This window comes from Salmo salar, chromosome 06 (genome assembly GCF_965601325.2).
Source record: "Salmo salar chromosome 06, fSalSal1, whole genome shotgun sequence".
Lineage (NCBI taxonomy): Eukaryota > Metazoa > Chordata > Actinopteri > Salmoniformes > Salmonidae > Salmo > Salmo salar.
This window is the reverse complement of record NC_138296.1, coordinates 6,363,932-6,378,659: the sequence shown is the minus strand read 5'-3', so window position 1 is coordinate 6,378,659 and position 14,728 is coordinate 6,363,932. Positions and strand designations below refer to the sequence as shown.

Sequence of the window (14,728 nt, the reverse complement as noted above, 5' to 3'; positions counted from 1 at the left end):
CCCCTTGACTTATTTCACATTTTGTTGTGTTGTATCTACACATAATATCCTATCATGATAAAGTGAAAACATGTTTTTAGAAATGATAGTAAATGTATAAAATTAAATACATACATCTCATTTGCATAAGTATTCACAACCCTGAGTCAATAGATGTTAATAATCTTTGGCAGTGATTACAGCTGTGAGTCTTTCTGGGTGAGTCTCTAAGAGCTTTACACACCTGGATTGTACAATATTTGCACAAATATTTTCAAAATTCTTCAGGCTCTGACAAATGGGTTGTTTATCATTACTAGGCAAACATTTCAAGTATTGCCAAAGATTGTCAACCAGATTTAAGTCAAAACTGCCACTCAGGAACATTGAATGTCTTCTTATAAAGTGTAGATTTGGCCTTGTGTTTTAGGTTATTGTCCTACTGAAAGGTGAATTCATCTCCCAGTATCTGGAGAAAGCAGACTGAACCAGGTTTTCCTCTAGGATTATGCCTGTACTTAGCGCCATTCAGTTTGACCCAAGCATTAAACTGCATATTCAGGACAAAAAGTGAATTGATTTGACACATTATTTTGCAGTATTACTTTAGTGGATTGTTGTGAACAGGATGCATGTTATGGAATATTTTTTTACTCTGTACAGGCTTCCTTTTCACTCTGTCGTTTAGGTCAGTTTTCTCCTATCACAGCCATTAAACTAACCGTTTTAAAATCACCATGGTGAAATCCCTGAGCGGTTTCCTTCCTCTCCGGCAACTGAGTTGCCTGAAGGACGGCTGTATCTTTGTAGTGGCTAGGTGTACTGATACGCCATCCGAAGTGTAATTAATAACTTCACCATGCTCAGAAAGGGACATTCAATTACTGCTTTTTTGTTGTTTTTACCCACCTACCAATAGGTGCCTTATTTGAGAGGTATTGGAAAACCTCCCTGGTCCTTGTGGTTGAACCAGTGTTTGACTGAGGGACCTGACAGATAAACTGTATGTAATAGATTCTAAAATCCATCTTAAAACACTGTTACTGTCCGCAGACTGAGTCCATGCAACTTATTATGCGACTTGTTAAGGACATTTTTACTTCTGAACTTATTTAGGCTTGCAATAACAAAAGGGTTGAATAGTTATTAATTAGTAAAAAAAAAATACAAATATTAACTTAATTCCACTTTGACATTATGGGGTATGGTGTGTAGATCAGAGACAAAATCTCAATTTAGTCCATTTTAATCCAGTCAAAGGGTGTGAATACAAGTACGTCGGTAGGGTACAGGCACTGTAGGTCGGTCGGTAGGGTAAGAGTAGGTAGATCGGTCAGTAATGTACAAGTAGGTAGGGAGGTAGGGTACAGGTGAGTAGTGTACATGTAGATAAAGGTAGGTAGGGTGCATGTAGGTAAGTAGGTAGGGAGGTAGGTAGGGTACAGGTGAGTAGTGTACATGTAGATAAAGGTAGGTAGGGTGCATGTAGGTAAGTAGGTAGGTAGGTTGGGTACAGGTGAGTAGTGTACATGTAGATAAAGGTAGGTAGGGTGCATGTAGGCAAGTAGGTAGGGTACATGTAGATAAAGTTAGGTAGGTAGGGTGCATGTAGGTAAGTAGGTAGGGAGGTAGGGTACAGGTGAGTAGTGTACATGTAGATAAAGGTAGGTAGGGTGCATGTAGGCAAGTAGGTAGGGTACATGTAGATAAAGTTAGGTAGGTAGGGTGCATGTAGGTAAGTAAGTAAGTAGGTAGGGTACAGGTAAGGAGGTAGACAGGTGTTGGTACGTACCGATCAGGTAGGTGAGGAAGAGGTTGTGGACTTGCTGTCCCATCCAGGCCACCGCCACCAGACTGCTGATCACCGACGCAAAGTACTGTGGGAAGACAACCGGAAGTGACATCACTTCCCCGTTCCATAACAGACGACAGGCCCCCGTTCCATAACAGACGACAGGCCCCCGTTCCATAACAGACGAGACCCTGTTCTAAAACAGTGGGTCTCGGTGTGTGTGGGGGGTGTGTGTGGGGTGTGTGTGTGTGTTGGTGTGTGGTGTTGGTGTGTGGTGTTGGTGTTGGTGTGTTGGTGGTGTGGGGTGTGTGGTGTGTGGGTGTGTGGTGTGTGGGTGTGTGGTGGTGTGTACCATCTTGGGTTTCTCCTCCTTGAGTGAGAAGAGTCTTTTCCACCAGCCCAGGATGCGACGCTGAGTCTTCACCAGGTTACCACAGATCTCATGGAAACGCTGCTGCTGCTCTGAAGACCTGGAGAGACGGAGGAGAAGGGAGGGGAGGAGAGAGCGAGAGCGAGACGGAGGAGAAGGGAAGGGAGGGGAGGAGAGGAGAGAGCGAGACGGAGGAGAAAGCGAGAAGGAGGAGAGAGCGAGACGGAGGAGAAGGAGGAGAGAGCGAGACGGAGGAGAAGGAGGAGAGAGCGAGACGGAGGAGAAGGGAGGAGAGAGCGAGACGGAGGAGAAGGGAGGAGAGAGCGAGACGGAGGAGAAGGGAGGGGAGGAGAGAGCGAGACGGAGGAGAAGGGAGGGGAGGAGAGAGCGAGACGGAGGAGAAGGGAGGGGAGGAGAGAGCGAGACGGAGGAGAAGGGAGGGGAGGAGAGAGCGAGACGGAGGAGAAGGGAGGGGAGGAGAGAGCGAGACGGAGGAGAAGGGAGGGGAGGAGAGAGCGAGACGGAGGAGAAGGGAGGGGAGGAGAGAGCGAGACGGAGGAGAAGGGAGGGGAGGAGAGAGCGAGACGGAGGAGAAGGGAGGGGAGGAGAGAGCGAGACGGAGGAGAAGGGAGGGGAGGAGAGAGCGAGACGGAGGAGAAGGGAGGGGAGGAGAGAGCGAGACGGAGGAGAAGGGAGGGGAGGAGAGAGCGAGACGGAGGAGAAGGGAGGGGAGGAGAGAGCGAGACGGAGGAGAAGGGAGGGGAGAGCGAGAGCGAGACGGAGGAGAAGGGAGGGGAGAGCGAGAGCGAGACGGAGGAGAAGGGAGGGGAGGAGAGAGAGCGAGACGGAGGAGAAGGGAGGGGAGGAGAGAGAGCGAGACGGAGGAGAAGGGAGGGGAGGAGAGAGAGCGAGACGGAGGAGAAGGGAGGGGAGGAGAGAGAGCGAGACGGAGGAGAAGGGAGGGGAGGAGAGAGAGCGAGACGGAGGAGAAGGGAGGGGAGGAGAGAGAGCGAGACGGAGGAGAAGGGAGGGGAGGAGAGAGCGAGACGGAGGAGAAGGGAGGGGAGGAGAGAGAGCGAGACGGAGGAGAAGGGAGGGGGGGGGCGAGACGGAGGAGAAGGGAGGGGAGGAGAGAGCGAGACGGAGGAGAAGGGAGGGGAGAGCGAGACGGAGGAGAAGGGAGGGGAGGAGCGAGAGCGAGACGGAGGAGAAGGGAGGGGAGGAGAGAGAGCGAGACGGAGGAGAAGGGAGGGGAGGAGAGAGAGCGAGACGGAGGAGAAGGGAGGGGAGGAGAGAGAGCGAGACGGAGGAGAAGGGAGGGGAGGAGAGAGAGCGAGACGGAGGAGAAGGGAGGGGAGGAGAGAGAGCGAGACGGAGGAGAAGGGAGGGGAGGAGAGAGAGCGAGACGGAGGAGAAGGGAGGGGAGGAGAGAGAGCGAGACGGAGGAGAAGGGAGGGGAGGAGAGAGAGCGAGACGGAGGAGAAGGGAGGGGAGGAGAGAGAGCGAGACGGAGGAGAAGGGAGGGGAGGAGAGAGAGCGAGACGGAGGAGAAGGGAGGGGAGGAGAGAGAGCGAGACGGAGGAGAAGGGAGGGGAGGAGAGAGAGCGAGACGGAGGAGAAGGGAGGGGAGGAGAGAGAGCGAGACGGAGGAGAAGGGAGGGGAGGAGAGAGAGCGAGACGGAGGAGAAGGGAGGGGAGGAGAGAGAGCGAGACGGAGGAGAAGGGAGGGGAGGAGAGAGAGCGAGACGGAGGAGAAGGGAGGGGAGGAGAGAGAGCGAGACGGAGGAGAAGGGAGGGGAGGAGAGAGAGCGAGACGGAGGAGAAGGGAGGGGAGGAGAGAGAGCGAGACGGAGGAGAAGGGAGGGGAGGAGAGAGAGCGAGACGGAGGAGAAGGGAGGGGAGGAGAGAGAGCGAGACGGAGGAGAAGGGAGGGGAGGAGAGAGAGCGAGACGGAGGAGAAGGGAGGGGAGGAGAGAGCGAGACGGAGGAGAAGGGAGGGGAGAAGGAAAAGAGGGAGAGGAAGGAGGAGGAGAGTGATATTATTACCATTATATCCCAGACCAGTGGTTTTATTCAGTCAACAGCTATCTCTATATCTCTCCATCCATCTGAGCAGGAACCCTTGATCAGAACCAGCTCAGTAGAATGAGATGAGTATCAGATATCATATGGGCCCATTGATAAGGCAGTTGGGAAGTGCCCTTCATTTCTGCTGAGCCACAACTACCTATTTCAGGCTCAGGTCAGAACATGGGCTTTTGAACCAGCAGGACTCACTGCCAGACACTGAAATAGACCCAGTGTGTGTGTGTAGGGCTTGTATGTATGCAGGTCCTCTAAGTAAGTGTGTGTGTGTGTATGCGTCTGCAAACCCGGCTCCAAATCCACCTCTAATGGGCCACAGAGACACCTCTAACGGGCCACAGAGACCCCTCTAAATCCTCTAATGGGCTACATAGAAACACCTCTAAATCCTCTAATGGGCTACATAGAAACACCTCTAAATCCTCTAATGGGCTACATAGAAACACCTCTAAATCCTCTAATGGGCTACATAGAAACACCTCTAAATCCTCTAATGGGCTACATAGAAACACCTCTAAATCCTCTAATGGGCTACATAGAAACACCTCTAAATCCTCTAATGGGCTACATAGAAACACCTCTAAATCCTCTAATGGGCTACATAGAAACACCTCTAAATCCTCTAATGGGCTACATGGAGGCAAATCTAAATCCTACCCCCTCTCATCTCCTTTCCTTCCAAAGGTCAGCAGGCAGCCTAGCGGGTAAGAGCGTTGGGCCAGTAACCGAAAGGTTGCTGGTTTGAATCCCCGAGCAGACGAGGTGAAACATATGTGGATGTGCCATTGAACAAGGCACTTAACCCTAATTGCTCCTGTAAGTCGTTCTGGATAAGAGCGTCTGGTAAATGACTAAAATGTCATATTGATTATTGCCTTGTTGGGAAAGAGCTTGTAGGAAAGTCATTTCACTGTATTTGTATGCCTTGGCATACAAATACAAAATACTAAACTGTAGACCGGAGCCAGAGACAGTCCTGATACACCACTAACTGTAGACCGGAGACAGTCCTGATACACCACTAACTGTAGACCGGAGACAGTCCTGATACACCACTAACTGTAGACCGGAGACAGTCCTGATACACCACTAACTGTAGACCGGCGCCAGTCCTGATACACCACTAACTGTAGACCGGCGCCAGTCCTGATACACCACTAACTGTAGACCGGCGCCAGTCCTGATACACCACTAACTGCAGACCGGCGCCAGTCCTGATACACCACTAACTGCAGACCGGCGCCAGTCCTGATACACCACTAACTGCAGACCGGCGCCAGAGACAGTCCTGATACACCACTAACTGCAGACCGGCACCGGAGCCAGTCCTGATACACCACTAACTGTAGGCCGGCGCCAGAGACAGCCCTGATACACCACTAACTGTAGACCGGAGACACCACTAACTGTAGACCAGAGACACCACTAACTGTAGACCAGAGACACCACTAACTGTAGACCAGAGACACCACTAACTGTAGACCGGAGCCAGTCCTGATACACCACTAACTGTAGACCAGAGCCAGTCCTGATACACCACTAACTGTAGACCAGAGCCAGTCCTGATACACCACTAACTGTAGACCAGAGCCAGTCCTGATACACCACTAACTGTAGACCAGAGCCAGTCCTGATACACCACTAACTGTAGACCAGAGCCAGTCCTGATACACCACTAACTGTAGACCAGAGCCAGTCCTGATACACCACTAACTGTAGACCAGAGCCAGTCCTGATACACCACTAACTGTAGACCGGAGCCAGTCCTGATACACCACTAACTGTAGACCGGAGCCAGTCCTGATACACCACTAACTGTAGACCGGAGCCAGTCCTGATACACCACTAACTGTAGACCGGAGCCAGTCCTGATACACCACTAACTGTAGACCGGAGCCAGTCCTGATACACCACTAACTGTAGACCGGAGCCAGTCCTGATACACCACTAACTGTAGACCGGAGCCAGTCCTGATACACCACTAACTGTAGACCGGAGCCAGTCCTGATACACCACTAACTGTAGACCGGAGCCAGTCCTGATACACCACTAACTGTAGACCGGAGCCAGTCCTGATACACCACTAACTGTAGACCGGAGCCAGTCCTGATACACCACTAACTGTAGACCGGAGCCAGTCCTGATACACCACTAACTGTAGACCGGAGCCAGTCCTGATACACCACTAACTGTAGACCGGAGCCAGTCCTGATACACCACTAACTGTAGACCGGAGCCAGTCCTGATACACCACTAACTGTAGACCAGAGCCAGTCCTGATACACCACTAACTGTAGACCGGAGCCAGTCCTGATACACCACTAACTGTAGACCGGAGCCAGTCCTGATACACCACTAACTGTAGACCGGAGCCAGTCCTGATACACCACTAACTGTAGACCGGAGACAGTCCTGATACACCACTAACTGTAGACCAGAGACAGTCCTGATACACCACTAACTGTAGACCAGAGACAGTCCTGATACACCACTAACTGTAGACCAGAGACAGTCCTGATACACCACTAACTGTAGACCGGAGCCAGTCCTGATACACCACTAACTGTAGACCAGAGACAGTCCTGATACACCACTAACTGTAGACCAGAGACAGTCCTGATACACCACTAACTGTAGAACGTCACTTAATCCGGTCCTGGTTCCCTGTTACGACTGAACCACTGAAGGAGAGGGGATGGGAGGGTAAGAGAGCGGGAGAAAGAATTAAAGTGAGGGAGAAAACGCAGACTACGTCCCAAATGGCACCCTATTCTCTATGGGCCCTGGGTAAAAGTAGCGCACTAAATGGGGAATAGGGTGCTATTTGGGAAACAGCCCAACACACTACACTAGGAGTACATGTTAGCCATGTGAGAGTTTGTAGGACAGACCCAAGAGGTTGATTAGAGCTGGAAAACGCTGGTAACTTTCCTCCTCTCTCTCATTTGTACATCAGCACTGCTTTAACAACTGTAATTACAAGTGATTTAACACAACACTGCCTGGATCCGTTAGATGTACGCTGGTGTCATGTTCAACTAATATCACACCATGTTCCCAAACACACCGTCCCCAGAACCCCTACAAACAAGCCCTACTCCCTGCCAACAACCCCTAAAGTTCTGCTGCCCTCTCCCCTAAGCAGACACCCCCACCCCTTCACCCACAAATGATACCAAACTCCTCTGCCCTAGATATACCCCTTCCACCCTATACCCCCGATATACCCACCCACCCTGTACCCCCGATATACCCACCCACCCCGTACCCCAGATATACCCCCAGGCTCTCACCACTTGTTGGATCCGAAGATGCGGGGTGCGAGGGTAGGCACCAGGTAGTCAGACAGACACAGCAGCATGACAGTGCAGGATAGGCCGGTCAGCACCGAGGGGTCCAGGTAGTAGGTCATCCTGGAGGAAGGAGGGGCGAGAGAGAGAGAGCGGGGGAGAGAGAGCGGGGGAGAGAGAGCGGGAGGGGGAGGGTCAGATGTCTCAATTCCACTGCAAGTCAAAACAAGCGAACACCAGAGAAATGAGGTATTCTATCAAGGGTTCTGAAAAGCTACATTTCTATACCGAACAGAAATATAAAACGCAACCTGCGATTTAACAGATTTTTTTTTAACTGTGATTTTACCGAGTTACTGTTCAAATAAGGAAATCAGTCAATTGAAATAAATTCATTAGGCCCTATGAATGGCACGACAATGGGCCTCAATCTCATCACAGTTTCTCTGTGCATTCAAATTGCTGTCGATAAAATGCAATTGTGTTGGTCGTCCGTAGCTTATGCCTGCCCATTACCCCACCGAAGGGCACCGTGTTCACAATGTTGACATCAGCAAACCGCTCAACCACACGACGCCAACACGTGGTCTGCAGTTGTAAAGCCGGTTGGACGTTCTGCCAAATTCTCTAAAATGACTTTGGAAGCGGCTTATGGTTGAGAAATTGACATTAAATTCTCTAGTAACAGCTCTGGCGGACCTTCCTGCAGTCAGCATGTCAATTGCACGCTCCCTCAAAACAAAATGCCACAGATCTCTAGATATGTGACAAAACTCCACATTTTTGAGTGGCCTTTTACATAAAGTGCATGTATGACCCTTATTCACAATCACAGATGCAAGTTTTTTTCTGGGCAGAAGTGAAGACAGCAGCCTAGCGTTACAGATGAGTTATACAGGCAGAAGTGAAGACAGTAGCCTAGCGTTACAGATGAGTTATACAGGGAGAAGTGAAGACAGCAGCCTAGCGTTACAGATGAGTTATACAGGGAGAAGTGAAGACAGTAGCCTAGCGTTACAGATGAGTTATACAGTGAGAAGTGAAGACAGCAGCCTAGCGTTACAGATGAGTTATACAGGGAGAAGTGAAGACAGCAGCCTAGCGTTACAGATGAGTTATACAGGCAGAAGTGAAGACAGTAGCCTAGCGTTACAGATGAGTTATACAGGGAGAAGTGAAGACAGCAGCCTAGCGTTACAGATGAGTTATACAGGGAGAAGTGAAGACAGCAGCCTAGCGTTACAGATGAGTTATACAGGGAGAAGTGAAGACAGCAGCCTAGCGTTACAGATGAGTTATACAGGCAGAAGTGAAGACAGCAGCCTAGCGTTACAGATGAGTTATACAGGCAGAAGTGAAGACAGTAGCCTAGCGTTACAGATGAGTTATACAGGGAGAAGTGAAGACAGTAGCCTAGCGTTACAGATGAGTTATACAGGGAGAAGTGAAGACAGTAGCCTAGCGTTACAGATGAGTTATACAGGGAGAAGTGAAGACAGTAGCCTAGCGTTACAGATGAGTTATACAGGGAGAAGTGAAGACAGTAGCCTAGCGTTACAGATGAGTTATACAGGGAGAAGTGAAGACAGTAGCCTAGCGTTACAGATGAGTTATACAGGGAGAAGTGAAGACAGTAGCCTAGCGTTACAGATGAGTTATACAGGGAGAAGTGAAGACAGTAGCCTAGCGTTACAGATGAGTTATACAGGGAGAAGTGAAGACAGCAGATGGGTGGTGCAGTTGTGGCAACTGTGCTCCATTGCGAACTCATTAAGAAAGCTTATACAGCAGAGAACGTGATTGATGAGGAACACAGGGATCTTGCTGCCCACATCAACTCTGGCGTCATGGAAACATTTGTCCGGATCCCAAAAATAAATTGCAGACTCCATTTCAGCTGAACCAAATGGACAGTTATCCTACAAGTAAGTAGCTAAACTTGACTTTACTGAATGATCTCTGATCATAAACCTCTATGAGCTGGACGGTTATGGGTTTTTATACTAGCCCAAACGCAGTGCAGATATGTTTTCACATTAATCAATCTTTTTGGCATATTTTATTAGAATAGGAGATATAGGCCTACACATTGAACTTGAAATATCAAAACATAACTTGTGTCATATTGTGAAAAAAAGCAACTATTCCAAGTACATGACTGCTGCTCCAGATTCTCAAATCCACCTGGTGATCTATAGTGGTCATCCCAGACAGTTCAGACTGGTCTCATACTGCAGCATTTTTGAGTGGTTCCACCACAATGAGACAATGGGTCCAGAAGGTCCAGTCTCCTCTCCCATCATCCGTGGTCAATGTCATTCCAGACAAACATCTGTCTCCTTATGGGGTCTACCCTAGTTTTCAGGAAGCAGAAGACTCCCAGGACTCGTAAAGTCAAAGTCCCAGGTATGTCCTGCGCCCAGCCTGTGATGTGTGTTGTGTGTCAGGTTAGGTACAGTGACGGCAAAAATAAAGAATATCCATGCAAATGGACCAATAAAGCAAGTATTGTTACTTTTATAATATAAGTAAAAAAGGGAACATTGAACCTCCACCCACCCAGAGAGAACAGTGAAGACACTTGGTTGCATATAAAAAACTAAACACAATGTTAGTAAGTGTTGTATGTGCAGCCCAAAAGTCTGTGTGGCTATGTTCATCCTGGAGTGGTCTTCTAACCAGGTCCTCCTCCTCAGGTCTCTCCTCTGTAACAGTGTTTAAGTGGTAAATTAGGCTTGGGCAGGTGGGACTCACCTACACAATGAATTCAGAGTGCAGTTAGACATGTTTATATGGTAAACACACTAAATGATTGAGGTTTGGATTTCACAAAATACAGGTAGAGTAGCTGATGCAACAGGAACAGTGGTGGTTTATATTACACTAGACATGTCTTCACAGTGATGTGGTGGTTTATATTACACTAGACATGTCTTCACAGTGATGTGGTGGTTTATATTACACTAGACATGTCTTCACAGTGATGTGGTGGTTTATATTACACTAGACATGTCTTCACAGTGATGTGGTGGTTTATATTACACTAGACATGTCTTCACAGTGATGTGGTGGTTTATATTACACTAGACATGTCTTCACAGTGATGTGGTGGTTTATATTACACTAGACATGTCTTCACAGTGATGTGGTGGTTTATATTACACTAGACATGTCTTCACAGTGATGTGGTGGTTTATATTACACTAGACATGTCTTCACAGTGATGTACATGTGGTTTATATTACACTAGACATGTCTTCACAGTGATGTACATGTGGTTTATATTACACTAGACATGTCTTCACAGTGATGTACATGTGGTTTATATTACACTAGACATGTCTTCACAGTGATGTACATGTGGTTTATATTACACTAGACATGTCTTCACAGTGATGTACATGTGGTTTATATTACACTAGACATGTCTTCACAGTGATGTACATGTGGTTTATATTACACTAGACACGTCTTCACAGTGATGTGGTGGTTTATATTACACTAGACACGTCTTCACAGTGATGTGGTGGTTTATATTACACTAGACATGTCTTCACAGTGATGTGGTGGTTTATATTACACTAGACATGTCTTCACAGTGATGTGGTGGTTTATATTACACTAGACACGTCTTCACAGTGATGTGGTGGTTTATATTACACTAGACATGTCTTCACAGTGATGTACATGTGGTTTATATTACACTAGACATGTCTTCACAGTGATGTGGTGGTTTATATTACACTAGACACGTCTTCACAGTGATGTGGTGGTTTATATTACACTAGACATGTCTTCACAGTGATGTACATGTGGTTTATATTACACTAGACATGTCTTCACAGTGATGTGGTGGTTTATATTACACTAGACATGTCTTCACAGTGATGTGGTGGTTTATATTACACTAGACATGTCTTCACAGTGATGTGGTGGTTTATATTACACTAGACATGTCTTCACAGTGATGTACATGTGGTTTATATTACACTAGACATGTCTTCACAGTGATGTGGTGGTTTATATTACACTAGACATGTCTTCACAGTGATGTACATGTGGTTTATATTACACTAGACATGTCTTCACAGTGATGTACATGTGGTTTATATTACACTAGACATGTCTTCACAGTGATGTACATGTGGTTTATATTACACTAGACATGTCTTCACAGTGATGTGGTGGTTTATATTACACTAGACATGTCTTCACAGTGATGTGGTAGTTTATATTACACTAGACATGTCTTCACAGTGATGTGGTGGTTTATATTACACTAGACATGTCTTCACAGTGATGTGGTGGTTTATATTACACTAGACACGTCTTCACAGTGATGTGGTGGTTTATATTACACTAGACACGTCTTCACAGTGATGTGGTGGTTTATATTACACTAGACACGTCTTCACAGTGATGTGGTGGTTTATATTACACTAGACACGTCTTCACAGTGATGTGGTGGTTTATATTACACTAGACACGTCTTCACAGTGATGTGGTGGTTTATATTACACTAGACACGTCTTCACAGTGATGTACATGTGGTTTATATTACACTAGACACGTCTTCACAGTGATGTACATGTGGTTTATATTACACTAGACACGTCTTCACAGTGATGTACATGTGGTTTATATTACACTAGACATGTCTTCACAGTGATGTGGTAGTTTATATTACACTAGACATGTCTTCACAGTGATGTGGTGGTTTATATTACACTAGACATGTCTTCACAGTGATGTGGTGGTTTATATTACACTAGACACGTCTTCACAGTGATGTGGTGGTTTATATTACACTAGACACGTCTTCACAGTGATGTACATGTGGTTTATATTACACTAGACACGTCTTCACAGTGATGTGGTGGTTTATATTACACTAGACATGTCTTCACAGTGATGTGGTGGTTTATATTACACTAGACATGTCTTCACAGTGATGTGGTGGTTTATATTACACTAGACACGTCTTCACAGTGATGTGGTGGTTTATATTACACTAGACATGTCTTCACAGTGATGTGGTGGTTTATATTACACTAGACATGTCTTCACAGTGATGTGGTGGTTTATATTACACTAGACATGTCTTCACAGTGATGTGGTGGTTTATATTACACTAGACATGTCTTCACAGTGATGTGGTGGTTTATATTACACTAGACATGTCTTCACAGTGATGTACATGTGGTTTATATTACACTAGACATGTCTTCACAGTGATGTACATGTGGTTTATATTACACTAGACATGTCTTCACAGTGATGTACATGTGGTTTATATTACACTAGACATGTCTTCACAGTGATGTACATGTGGTTTATATTACACTAGACATGTCTTCACAGTGATGTGGTGGTTTATATTACACTAGACATGTCTTCACAGTGATGTACATGTGGTTTATATTACACTAGACATGTCTTCACAGTGATGTACATGTGGTTTATATTACACTAGACATGTCTTCACAGTGATGTACATGTGGTTTATATTACACTAGACATGTCTTCACAGTGATGTACATGTGGTTTATATTACACTAGACATGTCTTCACAGTGATGTACATGTGGTTTATATTACACTAGACATGTCTTCACAGTGATGTACATGTGGTTTATATTACACTAGACACGTCTTCACAGTGATGTACATGTGGTTTATATTACACTAGACATGTCTTCACAGTGATGTGGTGGTTTATATTACACTAGACATGTCTTCACAGTGATGTGGTGGTTTATATTACACTAGACATGTCTTCACAGTGATGTACATGTGGTTTATATTACACTAGACATGTCTTCACAGTGATGTACATGTGGTTTATATTACACTAGACATGTCTTCACAGTGATGTACATGTGGTTTATATTACACTAGACATGTCTTCACAGTGATGTACATGTGGTTTATATTACACTAGACATGTCTTCACAGTGATGTACATGTGGTTTATATTACACTAGACATGTCTTCACAGTGATGTACATGTGGTTTATATTACACTAGACATGTCTTCACAGTGATGTACATGTGGTTTATATTACACTAGACATGTCTTCACAGTGATGTACATGTGGTTTATATTACACTAGACATGTCTTCACAGTGATGTGGTGGTTTATATTACACTAGACATGTCTTCACAGTGATGTGGTGGTTTATATTACACTAGACATGTCTTCACAGTGATGTGGTGGTTTATATTACACTAGACATGTCTTCACAGTGATGTGGTGGTTTATATTACACTAGACATGTCTTCACAGTGATGTGGTGGTTTATATTACACTAGACATGTCTTCACAGTGATGTGGTGGTTTATATTACACTAGACATGTCTTCACAGTGATGTACATGTGGTTTATATTACACTAGACATGTCTTCACAGTGATGTGGTGGTTTATATTACACTAGACACGTCTTCACAGTGATGTACATGTGGTTTATATTACACTAGACACGTCTTCACAGTGATGTGGTGGTTTATATTACACTAGACATGTCTTCACAGTGATGTACATGTGGTTTATATTACACTAGACATGTCTTCACAGTGATGTACATGTGGTTTATATTACACTAGACATGTCTTCACAGTGATGTACATGTGGTTTATATTACACTAGACACGTCTTCACAGTGATGTGGTGGTTTATATTACACTAGACATGTCTTCACAGTGATGTGGTGGTTTATATTACACTAGACATGTCTTCACAGTGATGTACATGTGGTTTATATTACACTAGACATGTCTTCACAGTGATGTACATGTGGTTTATATTACACTAGACATGTCTTCACAGTGATGTACATGTGGTTTATATTACACTAGACATGTCTTCACAGTGATGTGGTGGTTTATATTACACTAGACATGTCTTCACAGTGATGTGGTGGTTTATATTACACTAGACATGTCTTCACAGTGATGTACATGTGGTTTATATTACACTAGACATGTCTTCACAGTGATGTGGTGGTTTATATTACACTAGACATGTCTTCACAGTGATGTGGTGGTTTATATTACACTAGACATGTCTTCACAGTGATGTACATGTGGTTTATATTACACTAGACATGTCTTCACAGTGATGTGGTGGTTTATATTACACTAGACACGTCTTCACAGTGATGTGGTGGTTTATATTACACTAGACACGTCTTCACAGTGATGTGGTGGTTTAT

The 14,728-nt window shown here is 45.7% G+C and overlaps 1 protein-coding gene across 1 annotated transcript in view; it reads right to left on the bottom strand.

Annotated features, from left to right (window-relative positions):
• Positions 1-14,728, bottom strand: part of LOC106593279 (ADP-ribosylation factor-like protein 6-interacting protein 1) — a 48,305-nt gene that overhangs the window by 9,664 nt on the left and 23,913 nt on the right. Inside the window, exons 3-5 of the mRNA XM_045719646.2 lie at positions 7,520-7,639; positions 2,124-2,241; positions 1,772-1,856 (exon numbers count right to left, since the gene is read on the bottom strand). Coding sequence (XP_045575602.1) covers positions 1,772-1,856; positions 2,124-2,241; positions 7,520-7,639 — 323 coding nt within the window. The remainder of the gene's footprint in view (positions 1-1,771; positions 1,857-2,123; positions 2,242-7,519; positions 7,640-14,728) is intronic.